This window comes from Astyanax mexicanus, chromosome 15 (genome assembly GCF_023375975.1).
Source record: "Astyanax mexicanus isolate ESR-SI-001 chromosome 15, AstMex3_surface, whole genome shotgun sequence".
NCBI classification, from domain to species: Eukaryota; Metazoa; Chordata; class Actinopteri; order Characiformes; family Acestrorhamphidae; genus Astyanax; species Astyanax mexicanus.
Genome location: NC_064422.1, coordinates 34,047,274 through 34,060,199, shown reverse-complemented (window position 1 = coordinate 34,060,199; position 12,926 = coordinate 34,047,274). Strand labels below are relative to the sequence as shown.

Here is a 12,926-nt window from a genome sequence, read left to right as displayed (position 1 = left end):
TAATGCTAATAGTAATGATAAATATAATAACAACAGTTATAATCTGTGACATTATATAGAGTTCTAGCTGCAACATTAAGTAAGTAACATCTGCTCTGTGTGATTGACACGCTAAAGAAAGCCATTACACTTTATCACCTCTAAACAAAATAAACTTGGCTTGAAACCAGTCAGTATCACTTTTCATGAATTGCGTTATAAATCTGGAGAGTAAAAGCTGACACTTCTCTAACCCCAGATAAGACGCTGTGTGATAAGACGTGATAATCGGCTCATAAAGCCTGAGATGAACTGAAATAGCACGAACAGCGCAGAGAAGAAAACATTCAGCTGTTCAGTATATTCAGTAGATCTACTTTAGTCATGCTGTGGGTTCTGAGTCTTTGTCTTTTAGCAGTTTCTCCAGCTTTCTCTGCTCCAGCCAGAGATCCAAACACCAGAGCAAGAAACAAGCTGCTGCTCGTCTCCTTCGATGGATTCAGGTGGGACTACGACCGCGACGTGGACAGCCCAAATCTGGACAAAATGGCTGAAGATGGAGTGAAAGCTACGTATGTCACCCCACCATATCTAACCATCACCAGCCCTACACACTTCACTCTGCTGACAGGTGAGTGGAATGAGTTCAGCACTAGAGAATATTAATTAATAGTGTATCCGAGTTCGCAAAGAGTCACAAACTGAACTTTACTTAATGTTCACTGGAGCTGGACAGACAAAACTCAAAGATGCTAAAAATAATACATTTATGTCCTTCCATAAACTACAGAAGCCCAGAGGGGACAAAATGCCGTCATCCGCCTTAAGTCTGCTATTATAGTAACAGATAACGATTTTTAAAAAGTAGACATTCTTCCATTACTTCCAATACTGCTGGAGATGACTATCTAAAAAATAAGCTTAATCAGTCTAAAGAAAGTGCATAAAATATTACTTCCAAACAGATAGAAACAAAGTCAAAATTGGATTCCATGTATCATTTAACATATGAGAAATACATACAACTCTGTAACAATTTCTATTCTTCAATTAGCATATCTACAGCTATGGCAACAGTTGAATTCCAGTTATACCATCAAACAAAGCTCATCTACTTGAAGCTACTTGCACCGGAAATGGCATAAGGTCACCCAACATCAATGAAAGCAGTGAAAGACTGGAGGAGGGTGATTTCAGAATTCTCTCAAACATTAAAACATTCCTATTTTGTTGTTTCAATATGAATATTATTTTCATTTGCATTATTTGAAGTCTGAAAACACCAAATTGAAAACCTCTGAAATATAATCAGGAGGAAGATGGATGATCACAAGCCATCAAACCAAGCTAAACTGCTTAAATTTCTGCACCAGGAGTGACATAAAGTTATCCAAAAGCAGTGTGTAAGATTGGTGGAGGAGAACATGCCAAGATGCATGAAAACTGTGATTAAAAACCAGGGTTATTCCACCAAATGTTGATTTTTGAACTCTATGAATATGAACTTGTTTTCTTTGCATCGCAAAAGTCCAACAAGCAGCGGACTGTGTTAAATTCTGGAAGAGAGAGAAAGTTACTAAAATGTATCAAGCCCATGTCTGGTTATATTGCATTACTTAAAATGGAACCATGATGATGATCCATGTCTTCCACCTTTTCATCCTCTCCTCCCTTATTAACCAATGACTAGTTCTTCAGAAAACTCCTAACATTTATTTATCAAGTTCATGATGTGTTTTCAAACTGCATAACGCTTTTCATCTCTGCACTTATAATAATTATTTGTATTGTTCTCGAAAACCGCACACATTCCAAATCAGGAAAACTGTGTCTGAGTCTTCGCAAATATTCAGTTAGATTATTAAGAATAATTTCTTCTTAAGAAAATCTGGTGAATGAGGCTTAAATTGGTCATTAAAGTGTGTTTGTGGTCAAGCTGTAATGTTCCTCATGGTTAGCAGTGGTGCTCACCTCTCGCATATAACTCTCCAGTGGATGTCTGAATGTATGGATATCATTTTCTCCTTCTCATTCCAATGTTAAAATGATGAACGCTGACCTTATCTGAGGTGAACAAGAACTTACTGCAGTTTCTCAGATGTTTAAATGGGTTCTGTTGTGATTTCCTGCGAGTCACTGTGAGTACAGGAGTTTTCTTCTGGGAAAATTCACCTCTCTTCCAAGTGTTCTCTATTTAAAGATAATGGCTATCACTGAGGTTTCCTGGAGTTCCAGAGACTTAGAAATAGGACTGGATGATGATGTAAAAATATAAAATCTCAATATTCTTTAAACATATAAGTGATTCTTGATTATGATTAAGATATTTTATTCAGTTTTATTCAGTTTTGCTGTTATTAAGATGTGCTGAAATAAAAGTAAAGAAATAAAATTTAGAAATATCATATATATATATATATATATATATATATATATATAGACTAATGGTTCTTATACATTTATTTTCGAAGGAAGTTAAAACTGTGCAAACACAATAGAACTTTTATACAGCTAGTATGAAAGCAACAATTTAATTATGCTATTTTTTTAAGTATCAAGAAGCGCTATACAATCCTATATATTGAACAAGGTGTGAAAATAGCTTTCTTATGTGTGAGTTCAGGAAAAGTGCAAAATATGAAAATCACTGGCACATAAAATAGTTCTTTATAGTTTTTTTTATATCTGAGGTTTCAAGCTTGATAGATTCCCTCAGGTAGGTTCAATATGCACCTCAGTATAAAAATTGCATTAAAACAGCAATTCCAGATTAATGTATTTCAGTAACTTTCTTTCTCTTCTAAAGTTGCTTCTGACTTCAGCGTATTCTGCAGGTAGCCTACTTGACACTGCTGGAAATGTTTTATATAAGTGATGTTTAGGTTCAGTGGCAGGCTCAGGCTGTTTATAGGGCAAGGGCAAAAACATAAAGAAAGGGCACTGCACGACATGAGGCCCTGCCAGCTCTCAAACTGCTATGATGCACCACGTTTGATGAAATAGCCCACTGGTGGGACACTTCTCCATTAGAGAAGCACCTAATTGGGCACTTTGTCATGTTTTTTTCACCTGTAGGAGTAACATATAGAGCACCACATCCTGTTTTCTCTACTGGAAGGAACATCCTTTGGGACACTGTCTAGTAGGGATGGCATAGAAGGCACTTTATAATAGCTCCCTTTTCTGGTTGAAGGCTACATTTTTACCCTAATGGGTGCTTGATCACTTTTTTTCTCGGGAAAAGGGCAGCCAATAGGGCACTTTGTCTTTTGACTTTTCAAAAAGTCTACAAGGCAAGTCTACAGGGCCTTAAACAGCATTACTGAAGGATGCTAGTCTGCCAGTGTTTAGCTAAAACAGGAAGGGCAGTAAACAAGTCTGGGTGTATCTAGTTTAACTGCTCACAATTATTAATTAAATTTAGCTTAGTGGTTGATTGAATAACTTTCTTTCTTTAACATTTTTCTTTGCATTTGTATTTACTGAAACACTGTCTGATCTGTGATGGAATATATCTGCCCAGGTCGTTACATCGAGAACCATGGAGTGATCCACAACATGTGGTTCAACACTACCACTCAGGAGAAGAAGCAGTACTACATGACACAGTTTGTTGATGACTACTGGGACAATGGCAGTCTACCTATATGGATAACAGCTCAAAGACAGGTATGGTATATGAGAATTAAGGAGCTTAAATTAGGTACAGTATTTTACGGACTACTATATTACTATATTATAAGTAGGCGCACTATATTATAAGTAGGGGTGGGCGATATGGCCCTAAAATAATATCATGATATTTAATGGTATTTTCACGATAACGATACTCTTGGCAATATGACAAAAACACTTTACACTGCAAGAACAAAAAAGTATATTATTATTACATACAATATACTACTGCACACCCCTAAGTGAGATCTAAAAAAAATACAAGAATTTTATCAGATTTGTAACAGAAGTCAATGATCCAGAGTGTCATGATGCTAATAATTATGCACTCCAAATATCCCAATATATCCAGGATTAAAGTAAAATAAATCATACTGGACAGATATAATCTGTCTATAGTAGATATATAATGGGAAATGGGATGGATGATACGGCACGATATTTTAGGGAATAATAACATTCACAATATTTTAAAAATTTGACGATATTATTGTGTACGATACAATAATTACCCCTAATTATAAGACGCACTATCAATGAATGTCTATTTTCTGATCTTTTCTTTCTTTTTTCCCTGTGTGTGACCCACGTGACCTGTGCCCCTGTGTTCTGTCTCAGTACTTTTCCACCTGTGTCAATTGTAGCTCCGCTCCCTAGCCCCAGGTGTTTCCACTTCCCTTGTGTGCTATAAAGCCTTCCTTTGTCTCTTGTCCTTCGTCGGTCTTTGCACCCTCCCCGTTGTCTGTCTCGCTGTGCCTTAGCTCTTGTTCCTAGTTAGTGGTTTTCTCCTTGTTTATTCCTGGGCTCCTTTGTTCCCTGTTATTATCCATTGTTTTCTCCCTTGCCCTGCTTAGTTTATTTATTCTTGTTTAGTTTAGTTTTTCCCTGTCTAGTTTAGCCTCTTGTTTGTTCATTGTATATTTCCCTGCCCTGTTTAGTTTGTTTCTTATTATTATCTCTTGTTGGTTTAGTTTATGTTCTCTAGTTTTCTCTCTTTTGTTTTGGTTATTGGTTATTTGTTTATCTTTGTTACGTGTTTACTTGTTCCTTTGTTTACCGTTGTTATTTATTTAATAAATTATTTATTTTTTGGTTCCTACCTGCACTTGCGTCCGTCTCCTCGTCTCCCTGCCTGGGTCACCCTGACATTTTTTATAAATAAGTAAGTGACAATAGTAAGGAACATGGGTGTCACCATGTAGTTAATCTGCACAAATTTCTCTCCTGAAACTTGTTTATTTGAGTGAGTAAAGCGCTTCCATTTATTTACATTAAGCTTAGATTTATATATTCAACAGCATTAGCCATGGTTAGCATTGCTTAGCATTAATTAGTGCTAGTAAATGCTGCCTGACAGCGCTACACTGAGGAACCCTGCGTGTTCTGGTAAGCCAGGGAACAATCAGCTAGCGGTTCATCCCACACAGCTTGATTTCACACAATAAACACACAGGCTACAATCCAATATACTCACCTCTGAATGTGAAAGTGAAAGAGCTGCGCTAATGCGCAGTTAGTGGCTAATGCTAATACTGCTCCAGCCTTGGTGCCGGAAAAACTTCACAGATGCTCTTTTATAATGCTGTACTTCAGCAGAGTGGCTTTACTGCTTCTTTATACTCAACTGGTAAAATTCATACATAAGGTGCACTGATGACTTTTGGTAAAATTAAAGAATTTTAAGTGTGCCTTATAGTGCAAAAAATATGGTAATTTACTTATTTAGAATTAGCTATATCCCAGGGTCCAATAGCTTTAAATGTCTCAAAATATTTTCTATTGCGAATACATGCTTAAATATAGTGTATGCACCAAATCTTCCCTGTTTCTCTTAAAATGGTACAGCATCAGTTACTAAGCAGTGTATCTTTTATTTATTTATTATGACAGCATACAAGGTTCTTAAAGAGCCGTCCCATTACTTCAATCATGAAAAAACTCAAAAACAAGGGTAGGGATGTAAATAAGAAACAGGATTTGGACTAAGGCTCACATGTCTTAACAAAAGAACCTTGTATATTTACTAAGGAACCTATCGGTCACTAGTTTTATGCTCTGATATGTTACTGCTGATATTATATACTGCTGCCGGTTTACTCACCTCATGTACTCTCTCTGTGGATCTCTCTCAGGGTCTGAAAACAGGCTCCTTACATTTCCCAGGCACTGCTGCCACCTATCAGAAGGAGAGAGTACAAGTGAGCCAGGTGGAGCCTCGATTCTATGACCATGGGAATGAGACAGAATGGAGAATTAATGTGGATAAGATCATGGGCGACTGGTTTAAAACACAAGATCTGGACTTTGTCTCACTATATTTCGGTGAACCGGATTCAACCGGACACAAATACGGTCCTGACTCTCCAGAGCGCCGTGAAGTTGTTAAAGCGGTGGACCGCACTGTTGGCTATATTCGTGAAACAGCTCAGAAATACGGCCTCACAGACCACCTGAACATCATCATCACCGCTGATCACGGTATGAGCACTGTGCTTAGAGGAGAAGGAGTCAATGAGATTACCCTGTCCAAAATCCCCGGCTTCTCCTTCAGGGACATTAAGTTCCATTTGGTGGACCATGGCCCTAGTGGGATGCTTTTGCCCAAAGAGGGCATGCTGGAGAAGGTGTACCAAACCCTGAAAGGGGCACATCCTCACCTGCATGTGTATAAGAAGGAAGACATGCCTGCTCGCCTTCATTATTCTAAACATCCACGCATTTTACCCATCGTTCTCTTCGCAGATCCAGGATATGTCATCAATGGGGTGAGTTTTTTTTTTTTTTTACTTAATCAGCGCTTTCATACCTGATAAGTTGAATGTGTTACAAGGATATAAAATATTTTCAACCAATTCAAGATTGTTATTTAGGTGTACTTTTACATTATTTACTGCAATAGTCTGTAGGTTTTGGATTTAGAGATCTCTCTGGTCAGAATTTGTACATTGTGGTAAAATACTTTTAAAACATGCATTGTGGTGCAGTCTCCTTCCATAGTGCTTTTCCACAAAAAGAACTCTGGTTCTTGAACCAGTTCCATTCAGGCTTATAAGATTTGTGGTGCTTTTCAGAAAACCAGCCCACATTTCCAACAGTTTTAGTGGAATCTTTAAAACGTCACATCATACGTCATCAACTGAGGGCGTTGTACAGAGGCGCTGCTTCTGTACAAACAGACACGCCCACAGATGTTGTCACGGTTCGCACTGAAGAACCTAGTATTCGTTGGTTTTCCACTGTGAATGAACGTTCCCGGTTCCAGAACCTACTTTTGTTGGTGGAAACACAGCAAATCCATTCAAAAGTAGGTTCACAGACCACAATGATGCTGATTCCACATTAGTGGAAAAGCACTATCAGAGAGGATAAATCTGGCATTTTTAACACAAATTTAACACTTTATTAAATTCTAATTCTGTGTTTCTTTGGTTTAATTATGCATGAAAAAGCTGACAAAAGCTAAGTTTGCTGTTCTAATATCTCCATGTTTGCAGTAGCTCTTGTATCAGTGCCATTAGCAGTGCTGCAGTTGCTCAGGGTACCAGTAAGAAAATCTACCAGTCCAGTCTGTTTTGTAATGAATGTATTTGGCTTTGCAGGGATAGTCAGAGATTTGCACTTATGATGTCATAATATTTTGCTCCCTCCCCATTTAGGAAAACCATCGTTTTAAATGTAATGGACTGCTGATTTGATATTCCTCAATAATATTGTTTAATATGTGTTGAAATGTTTATACACTGTATATCTATTATCACAGTAGTAGGAGTAGCTAATATATTTTTGATACAACAGCAATGAAATATTATTCACTGCTTTATGTTCTTCTGTCGTTTTCTAGCTGTTTCCAGTTCAGTTCTATAAAGGAGATCATGGCTTTGATAACAACGTCTTGGACATGAAGCCTTTCTTCAGGGCAGTTGGGCCCGACTTCCACCAAAATCTGTTGGTGGGACCCTTTGAAACAGTCAATGTGTACCCCTTAATGTGCCACCTGCTGGGAATACAGCCTGAGGTCAATGATGGCTCCTTGGATAATACCAGACACCTTCTAGTCTCAGGTTTGGACTGATTTAAAATCTCTTTCACACAGAGCTTTTCTTTATGACATTTAAAGTACAAATTACAGCAATGAGAGGTACTTGACAGTCATTACTAGGGTTCATCTGTTGCATAAACCATTGTACTTTGACTATATCAGATAAAGTGAGTCTCTTGATAAGAATCAGATGTGGTATCTTGATATGGAATTACATAAACATCATGTTTTATAGATTGCATAATCATACAGAAAGTAACATAATATTGTTTTAATATAAAGTTGCAGTGTAATTTATTGAGGAAGCCATAAAATTCTGTGCATTAGTGCATGGCCTTGACCTTGCAATCGCAGCTGCTTTGTGTGACTATATAAGATAAGATAAGATAAGATACTTTTATTGTCATTGCACAGTGTACAACGAAATTTAGCAGCAATCCTTTCGGTGCCTGAACAAAAATAAAATAAAATAAAATAGTAACAGCTCTATGTACAGATACACAAAATTTACAGTGGATGTATGAAAATATAAACAATATAGTAACACGTTTACCCAATAATAACTAAATACAGAAAGTGCACAGTGCGTTATAAGTCCGGTTATTAAGGTTGTTAGTTTTTATTTTTCAGTTCCTTGGTAGTGGTCTGAACTGTTCAGTTCTCGTACAGTACAGGGGTAAAAACTGTTTTTCAGTCTGTTTGTCCTGGAAGTGATGGACCTGAAGCGTTTTCCAGAGGGCAGCTGTTGGAAAAGATGATGTCCAGGGTGGGAGGAGTCTTTCAGGATGTTGGCTGCTCTGCTGAGACAGCGAGAGCTAAACAGGTCCTCTAGACTGGGTAGTGGGCAGCCGGTGATCTTCTGGGCCACGTTGATCACTCTCTGTAGTGCTCTCCTTTCTGCACACTCTCAATGGCACAGCGATAGTAGGACACAAGCAGCTTCTCTTGAATGTTGTTTTTCTTGAGAATTCTCAGGAAATAGAGTCTCTGCTGTGCCTTCTTGACTGCAGCTGTGGTGTTTGTGGTCCAGGAGAGATCTTCAGAGATGTACGTACCCAGGAATCTGAAGAAGGGGACTCTTTCCACACAGTCCCCGTTAATGAAGAGTGGTGTGGGGTCTGTGGGTTTCCTCCGGAAATCTATAATTAGTTCTTTTGTTTTGGAGGAGTTCAGAGAGAGATTGTTCTCGGCACACCACTTGCCCATGAAGATATGAAGTAAAACTTATCATACCATATATCACAGAAAAAAAAAAAACTTTGGGTCACATGGTAAGTCACCCTTCATGAGGTGATATGACGTAGTGTAAATACTGTAACTGACATAAACCTATGAATTATATTAATACTTTCTAAAATTGTAATGACAAAAGTAGCAAGTTTTATGTAAAGTTTTATATCAGTCACAAAAATATATGCATATAAGTAAATGAATGTTAATAATTTCGGTAACACTTACCACAAATGTCTCTATTAGACTTTATAACCACATTTATAACATATTATAATGCATTCATAAGGCATTATAAACATGGCTATAAATATTTATAAAAAGGCATAACCCATTATAGCCATGTTTATTAAGCATTATAACTTGTGATCATAATACATTATAAGCTGTGCTTATAATATATATGTTAAAATAGTATATAGCTATCGTTAATAATATAGTCCCACACTGAAAGTCTGGCACTTTACTTAGAGCGCACAAAGACCTGTTATAATACATTATAATTGACTAATTAACTAATATTATATTCAAGAAAAGAATACTTTATGAGTGGTTAAAATATATTTATAGGATTATTGAGGGTGTGTTTATAAGTTGGAAGCTTTTTTAGTCATAATACAGTCTGTAAGCTGGGACTAAGTTTCTTGGTATCGATGTATAACATGTTGTAAACACAGCTATTAATGATTTATAATCACAGTTCATGATGCATAATAAACATGGCTATTTTATAAATATGTATACCCATGTTTATAATGCCTTATGAATGCATTATAATGTGTTATGAGTATATTTATAGAGTCTTATAGAGATGACATTCGTAGAAAGTGTTACCAAAATTTCTATGGAGAGGAGCACTCTATAATTTTATCATTAAAGACAGCTGTGCTGTTTTACCCTGTTCTTCAATTTGTGGGGACTTCACAGGATCGCCACAGAACAGCTAGTATTTGGCTGGTGGATCATGCTCAGCACTACAGAGACACCAGCATGCTGATGGTGTGTTAGTACTGTGTGTTGTTCTGGTACGAGTGAGTGGATCAGATACAGCAGTGCTGCTGGAGTTTTTAAACAATGGGTCCACTGTCCTTCACTCTATTAGACACTCCTACCTCTCCACCTTGTAGATGTAAAGCCAGAGACAGAAGCTCTGAATCTGTTGCTGCACAGTTTGTGCTGATCATCCTCTAAACCTTTATCAGTGGCCACACTGATAAAGGTGCCATCATGGCATTGGCTATTGGTTGGACATTTCTAGTTGGTGGACTATTCTTAAAGGTGTCATTCAATCGTTTGCTCATTAATTATATGGTATAAAATGTCTGGTTAAAAGGTCTATAGTACAAATTAAGGTCATATGAGCTGATTTTTGTTAAAAAAGTATAATGCTGCTTTAGTCCAGTGAAGGAATGTGTGGGGAAAATGATAGAATTTCAGCTCTTGCTCATGAATATTCATACGTGCATACATATCGGCTCTAATTGGCTAACAGCACTGCGAGGCAGCATGACGGACGGCAGTTAGCAACGTTTTTACACTAATAACAGTCTTTGCAATGTCATATGTTCCTTTTTCAACACGTGTAATGCCCTGCTAAGTGCAGTTCAGCCCCTGACCTAGTGGTAGAATCTCTGTAAAATGCAAAATCCACTGGAGATCCTATGTAAACCTTAACCACTTAAACAGAGGTGGGAAGTCCAGGTAGGAAGTAAAAGAGAGTTAAAATCCACCTGGGGTTTTGTTGGCTGAGTCGCAGGAGAGCCCAGGTAGTTGGAACAAAACCCTGGGATAAATTTTAACTAGTGCAAACAGAACTGTTCTAAAAATACACCTACATATCTCAATCTTACTTTGCTGGTGGTGTTCTATAGACAAATTCTAATCATTTATTCCTTAGCTCTTCCTTAGCAGAAGGACACTTTTGAACACAGCAGTGTTTTAAAACTCCAGCAGCACTGCTTATAAAGCTTATAAATGGACAGTGACTGCACAAAGACTAAATGTTGTGTCTCTACCTCCTCTATGTTTTTAGTAACAGAACCGACAGAATCAGCCCATAACGGACTCTTCATCGGCCTCTCTGCAGTGGCTGCATTTCTGCTACTTGTTTTTATCATTACTGTATCCTACCATGCCTACAGACGCCACAGATCAGACAAGAGGTAAAGAAAACTACACATTTACATTCAACAAACTTGTGAGAACTGCTCTTAGACAGTGGAAGTCACTTCTAATTTCTCTCCTCTAATTTCTCTAGGCTTGATCAGAAAGGAAACATTGCAGACAGCACTGACCTGAAGCAAGTTGCTCTGTGATCATCACTTTTTATTTCTTTTTGTTGTACATGTGTTTTTTTTTTTTTGTTTTTTTTTCATTTTCATCATAAATCCAACAAAATGAGCAAGCCATATGTCGATACATTTGTGCAGATTACTTGATTGATTGGGCTATTACTGTTAATGTTTACGATTAATGCATTCAGTAGATTGCCCCGTTCATTCTGCATTGTCAGGTCATCCTTTTTGTAAATAGTTTTAATGTAGCTTTGAGTTATTACATTGCAAATGATAATTCTATAATAATATAAAATGATGCATCACTGCAGATTTGGGGACAAACACATAGTGTGTCACATTTTGTTAATATTTTACTTTACTCACATTATTTAAGCCATAAGAACCCACACGCTGTTGTGCATATTGATGAAAAAAACTGAATTAAATCAAATAGATGAATTGCTCCACTAATTTTTTTTTTTTGTAAAAATAACGAGGGCGCATAACTGTAACTATATGACACAACAACAGTTTCATAACTTGTGTTTTATTCTTCATTTTATTCAATTTAAAATAAAAATCATGCATTTGTCTAGTTGTACGGGCCAAAGAGCATTTCATTAAATTAAGTTTTTTTTAATGGTTAAATGGTTGTAACTGAGCTGTTGATGCAAAAAAATATGCTTTTTAAATTAGTTAGATTTGAGTTAGATTTATCCTAATTACTAACCCAACACATCTACATTCTGATATGGAGATCAGGTAAATAACACATATTCATACTATACTGTCCTGTAGTGATGCTCTCAGGATGTTCAGTATATATCGTAGCTGTCCTATGAAAAACACTTATCTCCATTTTTGTCGATTTTTAGTTTAATACATAATTTGAACAGACAAACTGTCCCTTACACTGTGCCAAAATTTTCTTGATGAACAGACCAATAGAAACTCTTCAAAATGACCTGAAATAAACTCTTTTTACACTGACTTCCATTGAAATTTCACAAGGTTTTTTCTCTCTCCTGTAAAGTTTTGGAGATAAGTGTTTTTCATTGGACAGCAACAATATGTATATATATATATATATATATATATATATATATATATATATATATATATATATATATATATATATATATATATTGAAGTAAAGGTCAGAGAGCTGTAACGAACTTTTCACATTGTAAATAGATAGATACTTTATTGATCCCTGAGGGGAAATTCTATTTTTTTTTTGTTTCGTTTTTTGTTTTTTTAAGATAGATAAATACTATGGATACTTTATTAATCAAATAAAGTCATTTTATTGTATAAATAGTCTGTGAAACATACGTTACCAAGGGCTCTTACGAATTATATATAATATTTGCAACCAATTTAAAGTAAAAAATTAAATAAAATCATAAAATAATTTATGATGACATAAGAACTACTTATACTAGTAGATAGTTGCCTTCATTTCCATAATAAACACTCGAATGAAATTAAAAGAGGCTTGTGTTCTTGTTCTCTGATGCCATCTAGTGGAGGTAGTAAATATAAAGCACAGCATACGGCTTACAGTAGCAAAAAAAGTGGTGATTCTGTATTGAATAAAAATGTAACAATAGACATGAAGAGCCATCCTGAGTGGGTGAGTGTTGGATCCAGAACCAGCACACTCAGACCCACTTAGAGCACATATTATAACACACACACTCACACACACACACAGGCCATGCTGT

General features: G+C 36.5%; 1 protein-coding gene across 1 annotated transcript; it reads left to right on the top strand.

Moving 5' to 3' along the window:
• Positions 1 to 276: 276 nt before the first annotated feature.
• LOC103047434 (ectonucleotide pyrophosphatase/phosphodiesterase family member 7-like) lies at positions 277 to 11,794 on the top strand. Its single transcript, XM_049465000.1, has 6 exons — positions 277 to 610; positions 3,503 to 3,648; positions 5,787 to 6,419; positions 7,496 to 7,715; positions 10,956 to 11,085; positions 11,181 to 11,794. Exons 1-6 carry the CDS (start codon positions 364 to 366, stop codon positions 11,236 to 11,238), a joined length of 1,434 nt encoding a protein of 477 aa, XP_049320957.1. The 5' UTR covers positions 277 to 363; the 3' UTR covers positions 11,239 to 11,794.
• Positions 11,795 to 12,926: the final 1,132 nt, after the last annotated feature.

Coding starts and splice junctions, on each gene's coding strand:
- LOC103047434 (XM_049465000.1), top strand. CDS start 364: ATGCTGTGGGTTCTGAGTCTTTGTCTTTTAGCAGTTTCTCCAGCTTTC. Junction 611..3,502: donor ACACTTCACTCTGCTGACAG/GTGAGTGGAATG, acceptor ATATCTGCCCAG/GTCGTTACATCGAGAACCAT. Junction 7,716..10,955: donor CAGACACCTTCTAGTCTCAG/GTTTGGACTGAT, acceptor CTATGTTTTTAG/TAACAGAACCGACAGAATCA.